The sequence below is a fragment of the Benincasa hispida genome, chromosome 4 (genome assembly GCF_009727055.1).
Source record: "Benincasa hispida cultivar B227 chromosome 4, ASM972705v1, whole genome shotgun sequence".
Taxonomy (NCBI): Eukaryota; Viridiplantae; Streptophyta; class Magnoliopsida; order Cucurbitales; family Cucurbitaceae; genus Benincasa; species Benincasa hispida.
In genome coordinates, this window is record NC_052352.1 from 30,627,876 (window position 1) to 30,638,086 (window position 10,211).

At 35.6% G+C, this 10,211-nt stretch overlaps 1 protein-coding gene across 1 annotated transcript; it reads left to right on the plus strand.

Moving 5' to 3' along the window:
• Nucleotides 1–1,005: 1,005 nt before the first annotated feature.
• On the plus strand, nt 1,006–5,754 carry LOC120075191 (exocyst complex component EXO84A). The gene is made up of 6 exons (XM_039028392.1): nt 1,006–1,496; nt 1,613–2,663; nt 3,481–3,990; nt 4,064–4,252; nt 5,141–5,277; nt 5,378–5,754. The coding sequence occupies exons 1-6, from the start codon at nt 1,225–1,227 to the stop codon at nt 5,538–5,540; spliced, it is 2,322 nt and encodes a 773-aa protein (XP_038884320.1). The 5' UTR covers nt 1,006–1,224; the 3' UTR covers nt 5,541–5,754.
• Nucleotides 5,755–10,211: the final 4,457 nt, after the last annotated feature.

The following is a 10,211-nucleotide window of genomic DNA, read 5'->3' on the forward strand; positions in this document are numbered from 1 at the left end:
AAAAATCACATGCAACACACGTATATGAATCTAGCTTCTTCTTCTTCTTCTTTTTTCAAATGGTTATTCAAAAGTTTCTTGAAAAGATGATTCTTCAAATGAAAGCGTATGACAAAGTAAAAAACGCAATAATTATTCAAATTTAAAATAAAGATGTGGAACACTTATATGAGTTTATAGTGTAATTTGATAAGATTAAAAGTCATGTAAAAATTTGTTACACCTTGTTGACTTCAAAGATAAAATTTGATTTTCTTTCTTTAAAAATAATAAAATAAATAAAACATAAATGGTCTTCATCAGGGTATGTTCAAAATTTAAAATGATCATTAAAAAAAGGTTTTTAAATGATTTTTAACTATCTCATCTCTTAATAAAATAATTATATTAAAATAATGTTTGTGTTACGTGTAATAGAGAAAGACTTTGAAAGAAAATTTTGAAAAATAGAAGAATAAGGGAAATTATTTATACAAAATAGCAAAATTTAATCATTTTAAAGTTCTATTATTTTCTATCACTAATGGATACTAATAAATTTCTGTCAGCCTCTATTAATAATAAATTTCTATCAATTTCTATCACTGATAAATGTTGATAGAAGTCCATCAACATTTTTTTTTTTTACTAATTTTATAAATAATTTGACATTTTTTTTTATCTGTAAAAATTTCCTTTCGTTAAATCTCAATAAAAATTTTTAAATGAAAAGGAAACTAAAAACCAATATTTTGGTTTTTGAATTGGCTAATATTTCAAACATAATTTTTAAAGCAATACAGACAATTGTTGCAAAATCAAGTTTCTGATTAAAAAACATAAGTTAGAATTTGTGACGTATATATGTATTATGTATGTTTTTTTTTTTTTTTTTGAGAAAAATTGTATGTATGTATTTATATTTATATTATTATTATATTTCTATGGCATGTATGCATTAAAATCACTATGTATATAGTTTTTTTTTTTTAATTTACTTTAATTTAGTGTTTATAAACTAATTTTGAAAATATAAAAGTAATAAGCCATAAGAAACTCAACAACCCCATAACCAATTCAGGCAATCCATCTCTCTTCTCTGAATTCAAACAAAGCTTCCATCTCATTTGGATCTTGTTCCTGTTCCTGTTCCTGTACCTCCATCAATGGCATCAACCCACTTACAATCATAACATCATTCTTCTTTTCCCTCCTAGTTTGATTCCCCCATTAACACAAAAAACCATGGATTCTTCAGCCTATGCCTCGTTTACGAGAGGATCATTCTCATCAAGCATTGGAGACTCTTCAGAACTGGAAGCAAATCTCCCACTCAAAGACAGATTAAAGGGCTTCAAATCCTCTAAGTATGACATTAATTCCTATGTCACCACCAAATGTCAAACCATGACCGAGAAGGAAATCAAGCATTTATGTGCTTACCTTATTGAGCTCAAGAAGGCCTCCGCAGAAGAAATGCGAAAAAGTGTTTATGCCAATTATGGAGCTTTCATTCGGTGACCGTTTCCAATCCCTTTTTCCCTTGTCATTTTGTTTCTTAATTAATTCTACTCTGGTTTTCTTTATGCTTTCTCAACTTCTCTGTTCTTCGTTTTATTACCTGAATCCACAGTACATCTCGAGAGATTTCGGATCTTGAAGGCGAACTTCTTTTACTAAGAAATCATTTATCCACTCAAGCAGCTCTCATTCATGGTTTAGCAGAAGGAGCCAGCATTGAATCTCTTTCGGGAGATATTGAAGATTCAACTCTAGACCATTCTTCCAATGAGACCAAAGAACTCCCCAATACAGATGAATGGTTGGTGGAGTTTTTGGACAACCTTGAAGTTCTCTTGGTTGAGAAACGAATGGATGAAGCGCTCGCTGCTTTAGACGAGGGCGAACAGATCGCGGAAGACTCGAATCGTCGGAGGGCGTTAAGCGCGCCTGCACTCTCCACATTACAGGCTGCCATTCGAAACCAAAGACAAAAACTCGCATGTCTTCTCGAGCAAACAATATCTCAACCTTCCACACGCGGCGTGGAGCTTCGGTCTGCTGCTCAAGCTCTGAAAAAGCTTGGAGACGGATCCCGTGCACATATGTTGCTGCTGAATTCCCACCAGCAGAAGGTGCAGCGAAGCCTGCAGAGTTTTCGGTCGTCGAGTAACCCAGGAGGTGGGATATACACAGCGGCGATATCGCAGTTTGTGTTCTCGACGATTGCTCAAGCAGTGAGTGATTCATTGGCTGTGTTCGGGGAAGAACCAGCGTATGCGTCGGAGTTGGTGACCTGGTCTGTGAGACAAACAAATGGCTTTGCTGTGTTTTTGAAAAGGTATGTGATAGGTTCATCTGCTGCTGTGGGGAGTTTGAGGATTGCAGCTGAGTGTGTACAGATATGTATGGGGCATTGTTCTCTTTTAGAAGCTCGTGGGTTGGCACTTACGCCAGTGTTATTCAGACATTTTAGGCCTTTTATTGAGAATGCTATAACAGCTAATTTAAGGAGAATCGAACAGAGCAGTGCTGCCTTAGCTGCAGCAGATGATTGGTTGCTTGCTTATTCCCCTGTTGCTTCTCGACTTTTTCCAAGGTCATCTTCGACTTCTTCGCTTCCTACTATTGTCTCGCAGCCAAAGCTTTCAAGAAGTGCACATAGATTCAACACAATGGTTCAGGTAATTATGATTCTGTCTTCATGCAACTTTCAGATTCATATCATACAAACTCTTATGTGACATAAGGAGTATTTGGCCCATCAACTTCATAACTCAGTGTTAAATAATTTAACTCCATCAATTTTAACAACGTTTATTATTGGAGTTTGCACATTTATCGAAAAACTCTACCTTCCTTTCTTTTCTCTTTTACATAGAAACTCCAACTAAACAACTCATAGACACAATGAACCCAATTTTAAAAGGAAAGTACTTAAAGTGCATCTTAGTAACACCTATTTTTGTGCATTCCACCAAATTCTTCTATTATAATTTTCACATGACAAATTCTTCCCTTTTTTCTTATGTGTGTGGATGATAGTAGGGTGCAAAAAAGTAGGTACATCTTGAGATGCACTCAAGTGTTGATCATTTTAAAATTTCGTGTGATTTTTATTATTTATACACATCTAAGCTTTTTTATGTGTGTAATGATAGTGTCGCTCATTTTAAAATTCCAAGTTTATCATAATGCCTAATTAGTAATAAAACAGTTTTAAAGTCAAGTTTAGAAACTGCAATTCGGTATGTTTTTGCATAGAAAACACTCTTATTTTTACAAACAAATTTAGGTAACACCGAATGAAATTGTGTTACGTGGTACAATTTTTTTAACAAAATAATTTTCTTAAAAAAATTATGAGTAACAAAAGAAAAATATAGGCTACACTTAATCATTCCCTTTTTTTTTTTATTGTGGATGTATTTGCGTATGAGACTCTACAAGTTTTTCTGTGATTGATATGATATGAGATTGAAGAATGCTATATGAATACAGGAATTTGTAGAGGATATGGGATCACTTGAAAGCCTCCAATTAGATGCACTCACCTTGGAAGGAGTTCTTCAAGTATTCAACTCATACATCAATTTACTCATAACAGCTCTCCCAAGTTCAGTAGAAAACGAGATGAATCTGGAAGGATCAGCGACGAAGATCGTACGTTTGGCCGAGACCGAAGCGCAACAAATAGCGCTACTGGCAAATGCCTCATTGCTGGCCGATGAGTTGATTCCTCGAGCAGCGATGAAGCTTTTTCCACAGAACAGAACCGAAACGCCAAGAAAAGCGGCGGAGAGGCAGAGCCGACTGCCGGAGCAGAGAGAGTGGAAGAGGAGATTGCAGCGATCAGTGGATCGGCTGAGAGACAGCTTCTGCCGGCAGCATGCTCTGGAATTGATATTCACTGAAGAAGGCGATACGCGGCTGAATGCACAAATGTACTTGTCCTTGGATGGGAATGGAAATCCGGAAGAGCCGGAGTGGTTTCCATCACAGATATTTCAGGTGATTTCCTTGATTTTGATTGAAGAAACAAGAAAGATTAGATGAACTGTGATGGTTTTTGGTCGTTTTTCAGGTGCTTTTCGCGAAATTGACACGGATTGCAAGTATGGCAACGGAGATGTTCGTGGGACGGGAGAGATTTGCAACTGTTCTTCTGATGAGACTCACTGAAACAGTGATATTGTGGCTTTCTGAAGATCAAGCCTTCTGGGAAGAGATTGAAGAAGGACCTCGCCCTTTGGGCCCCTTCGGCCTTCAGCAAGTAAGTTCGATCCTATTTATGTTCAATATAGACTTTTTGTGACCAATTGCTGCTAACTCTGATCCATTGAGAATGTTTGGATTGCTAAGTTGAGCTATTAAATATGAAATTAGTATATTGAAGTTAGGAATCTGTGTTTAAGATGTAGAGTTGTGAAGATTGAATTTCTCAATAAATGTATAAATTGGTGGAGTTGTGTTATTTAATACCAACTTATGAACATAAGTCGGTATAAGTCGGTAGACCAAATACCCACTTAGTGAATTTTAGTAGACAACCACCACACCCACATCCAATAATGAAGAAATTCTTGTAGACAACTCACCTGCTTAGTGAATTTCCACCGAGTGAAGTTGTACTCTTAATCGGATCTTTTTATCCTCTTCTCTTTCTATATTAGCCTTATAATGATCTTTCTTGTGCCAGCAATAACATTGATCTCCTTATTCCCTTTATTCTCTCTTTTTCTATTTTGCTTTTCGATTGCTTCTTAGGTTTTATTTTATCTCTACCCTTATTAACAACTAATCCTAACCCAACAAAAGATTCTTGAACACTATTCTCTCTTCAAACTTTTTCAATAATAACAATACAAATCTTAAAACAAGTTCTAAAGTCTTATCACCTAACAATTAGGCCTTCATCGTTCACCAACTTTCAGAAGTAAAGACGTTAGTAATTTAATAGCATTCACCTCATCAGTAAAATTGAGTAGGTAACTAAGACTAATTGATTGATTAAAGTAGTAATCTCATTAATATAGAAAGTTATGGAAGCCATTTGCATATTGAAAAACTTTCTATCGAAATATACGTTATTGTAAAATTAACCCGGAAACAAAATGCAGTTTTTTTTTACATGGTATTATTACTTTTGATGTGGTTGTAGTTCTACTTAGATATGGAGTTCGTGATACTTTTCTCATCACAAGGCCGATATCTATCTCGGAATTTGCATCAAGTCATCAAGAACATCATAGCAAGAGCCATCGACTCCTTGGCTTCTACGGGTACAGATCCTTACAGGTACATCACATCTTTTTTCTCCTTAAATTACATCTCAATGTATATAAATATACCATAATTTTCTGAGAAACTTTTCTTCTTTTCCTTTGTGGATACGTAGTGCTTTGCCGGAGGACGATTGGTTCGCTGAAGTAGCTCAAATTGCGATAAAAATGCTGACCGGAAAAGCCAACTTCAGTAATGTGGATCGGGAAGCCACCAGCCCCACGGCTTCGGTTTCTGCAAAATCCATATCTTCTGTTCATTCTCATGGAAGTAACTAGCTAGGAGCAAGGGTTTCTACTTCATTATTGTTTTAGTTCGTGCTAACCCTTTTTATTATATTCACATATTATCAAGTTTTGTTTACTATAATATACACAGAAAAAGATGGATATTATTGAAGAGGATTGTCATGTGGATGGAATATACACGTAAGTTGGTATTTAGGTCCATGTTTACCTATCTATAATGAAAATTGGTACAATCAAATTAGACTTTTATTATTAACGTATGCTATCAATAATATTAGAAGAATTTGAATGAATTTTGAAGTTTTTGCCTCAAGCTCAATTGGAAATAAATACAAGAAAAAGTTTCAATATAACAACTACAGACAAGTTCAAAATGTCTGTGATAGATATAGTTAAAGGAAAAAATAACGTTAATTGTGTCCATAGCTAATTTGTAGCCATCAACATACCTAGAAGTTCTACAAAATACCCCATTAAAATGCCACTAAATTTTCTGAAATTATCATGTTTATTACTCCAGTCTGTTGAAACTTTGAGAGTAAATAAACTTTGCTTGATTTATTCCTTCAGATAAAAAGCATATATATAGCCTCAAGAGAATGTAGCTGTCAAGCAAAATAAAATAACAATATAACAGTGTATGAACTAATGACTAACTGACTTAGTTATATTAGATTTAACTCTAATACTCCCCCTCAAGATGAACTTACAATATTAATGACACCCATCTTGACTAATAAAGGGAAAAAAAAAAAAAAACAAAACAGACAGAGACAACGCATTGGTGAACAGATCTACCAGCTGCATATGCGTTCGAACAGGAAGAAGTTTTGCTTCACCATGAGCCATCCGATCTCTTATAGAATGATAGTCCAACTCTATGTGTTTAGTCATTTCATGAAAAATGGATTAGAAGCTATATGAACAGCAGTAGTGTTATCACAAAAAACCACAGTAAGGGAGCTAACATCGATGTGTAAATCATGCATCAACTGCATAATCCATACAAGCTCACTAGTCGTTGTTGCTAAAGCTCAATATTCAGCTTCAGCAAACGATCAAGATGCGGTTGTTTGTTTCTTTGCCTTCTAAGAAATGAGAGATTCATCCATAAAGATACAAAAACTAGTTGTGGATTTTCTAGAATCCAAGCAAGAAGCCCAATCCGCATCGAAAAAAGCACGAAGCTGAAAAGATGAATAAGCTTGTAGGAATATGTCTTGTCCAGAACACCTTTTCAAGTACCGAAGTAAAGTATGTACAACAGCCAAGTGAGTTTGCCAAGGCTTTGAAACATATTGACTGAATTTATGGACTGTGTCTGATCATGAAACAATGAGATAAAGAAGACGACCTATGAGTCATCTATATATGGAAGGATCTGAAAGTAATTCACCATCATCAGCAGCAAGTTTGATATTCGGATCCATAGGTAATGAGGAGGGTTTACATGCCAAGAAGCCAGTATCTTCGAGAAGTTGTAATGTGTAATGTAATTGGGACAAAAAAATTCCTTTAGTAGAGGGAGCCAACTCCAATCTGAGAAAAAATTTCAAAGTTCCTAGGTCTTTCAAATGAAACACATCGTTAAGGTGTTAATTCAATTTGTTAATGTCATTTAAACAAGATCCTGTGGTGATGATATCATCTACAAAGACAAGCAATGCTATAAAAGACCATCTTGTTCCTCGAACAAATAGAGAATAGTCGGATTTGGACTATTGAAAGCCAATTTTCAGCAAAGCAGACGAAAACTTGTAAAACTGTTGTTGTGAAACTTGCAAACTAAACACTCCTCCTTAGACGAAACAACATTGTGTTTGTAATCGAGAGGAAGATTCATATAAACTTCCTCTAACAAGTCTCCATATAAAAAAGCATTATTGACATCTAGTTGCACCAATGTCTAGCACTTAGAGACAGCAAGAGAAGGTAGTATTTTAACAATGACCATTTTGGCAACTGGTGAGAATGTTTCTATGTAATCAAGTCCCTCTTGTTGAGTGTATCCTTTTGATACCAAACGAGCTTTGTAGTGCTCAATTGTTCCATCAACTCTATGCTTTATTTTGTAGAACCATTTACAGCCTATTGAAGTTGTTTTGAAGGCAAAGGAACAATGGACGAAGTTTGATTGTCTTCCATTGCCTTTAGTTAAATAGTCATAGCTTCACCCATTGAGGGTCGGATATAGCCTGATGATAAACTCAGGTTCAACAGCTGCTGAGATGTTAAGTACAATTCGAAAGCCGGAGATAATTTGTCATAGGACAGAAACTTGTGTAATGGAAGTCGTGAGTTAGAAGACTCAATAGGTTGATTATGTAGGAGGTTGCAATGATAGCTTTGCAAATACGAGTGGTTCTTGATTGCATGTGATGATCTCCGAGTAACGTGAGGTTGTTCACTAATAGTAGTTGAAGGAACTTTAGTCACCTCATTTACAACAATATGGCCATTCGCATCAGTTACCACATGTAAATCAGTACATTGATTTTCAAGAATATCTTCATTCAACACAGTGGAAGGGACTTGAGTAGCATTAGGCTCGTTTGCATTTGAATCAACAGTAGACTTAAAGTGACCAAACTCAAAAGAAACTGGTACTACCAAGTCTGGAAAAGGGTTATATATATCATTCTCAATTGTGACATGATGAAAAGGAAATATACTCATGAAAAATCACATCACCAGATACAAAAAATTTCCTATTTTCAAGGTCATAAAGCTTGTACCCTTTCATTCCATGAGGATATCCTACAAAAATAGAGGACACTGCTCTTGGATGAAACTTGGAACGATGATCGACAACATCTCAACAAACTGTAATCAACCTCCTTTTTATGAAGATAAAATATGGAGTTTTCTCATGAAGTATAGAAGATGGAATTCTATTTATCAAATGACAGGTAGTGAGTACATAATCTCCCAAAAATGAAATTGGAAAATGAGACTAGAACAAAAGGGCTCTGGCAACGTTAAGGAGGTGCTGGTGTTTGCGCTCAACAACAGAATTTTGTTGAGGATGATGCACACAAGAAAACTGATGAATGACACCTTTGGCAAGGAAAAACTCAGTAAAAGCCAACTCGGGAGCATTATCTGACCGAAATTGTTTGTTAAGCTATGTCTCCACAAACTGAAAAAACTGAGGAACTATTCGTTTTACATCATATTTTGCTTTCATCAAGAAAACCCAGGTGTACCTCGAAAAATCATCAACAAGAGTGATAAAATAACGACAACCAGTGTATATTACTGACTGATAAGGCCCCCAAATATCGCAGTGCAACAAATCAAACAAATTTTCAATCAAATGATTATTTGAATGAACAGGTAAACGTCTTTGTTTAACAAGGGGAGAAACCAAACAAGGAGTAATGGAGACATGTTTAGCAACAACGTCTTTAAGTTGTTTATTAGGTAATACATACTTTAATTCCCCCAAATGCTTAACAGAGAGGTGACCAAGTCTACTATGCCAAAATTGAATAGAATCAGAAACATTCATATAATTAACAGAAGCATAAACTCCCTTTATTGCACTATTAATAGTTAATGGACCAATTTCAAACAAATACAATCCTTGATGAAGCTTAGCTTTGCCAATCGTTTTCAAAGAAGACCTATTCTGAAGAACACAAGATGAATCAACAAACTGAATCATAATAGTCGTGGTAGAGGTAATAGCACTGACAGATAGGAGGTTGAACTTGAAGCTAGTATGAACAGAACATCCTGCAGAATCATATCAAAATTAATACGCACATCACCCACAAATTTCACATTAATCCGGGCAGAATTAGGCAATGAAATAATCATACCAGAAACAGCAGTGAGAGATATAAATTGATCTCGAGAACAACAAACATGTGTGTATGCTCCTGAATCTAATATCCATATATAAAGAAAAGGAGAAGTTAAGTCACATGTACTTTCTACATGATTAGTCCCAGTAGTACTAGTAGCAGCATCCAGAGTAGAGATCTTAGAATGTGCAAGATGAGACTGCAGTAGAGAAAGAAGACCTTGGCATTGTTCAGGACTAAGTGAAGCCAGAGAATCTTCGGCAGAAACAGACTTCAAACCAGAAAAGCATTAGATTTTGATGAAAGTGTTTTGTGATCAATATTCAGGAGGATAACCATGAACCTTATAGCATTTGTCAACCGTGTGGCCAAGGAGATGACAGTGAGTACAAACCGAACGTTCTTTATTTTTCATTTGATTCGATGAAGAACAAGGAGAAGAATTTTGTCAAGAAGATTTTGCTAACAAAATAGTAGCATTCGTTGTTGCAGGATTCTCCAAATATAAGAGAGGTCTCTGTTCAACTTCTTGAGCCACTAAGGAGAAACCACGTTGAATAATAGGTTCGGGATCTATTAGAAGTAATTGAAGGAACTCTTATATAAGAGTACCTCTGAACGGAAGCGGATTGTTCCAAATACATTGTGATAGAATTACCACATTTACATTCAAACAAACAAGATATGCATTATACTACACATTACCGGCATGCTTTTAACAAATAACCAACAAGAGAACGAATACATACTAGTTGAAGACTCTCCTTCAGCAAAACTCGTTCTCTCAAACAGGGACTACTCCTCTTGCTCTCGCTAGAACGTCCACGCAGTCGTTCACCAAAACCACTGGTCGTCTACTCGCAAACGACCTTCACATGACAGAAGAACAATA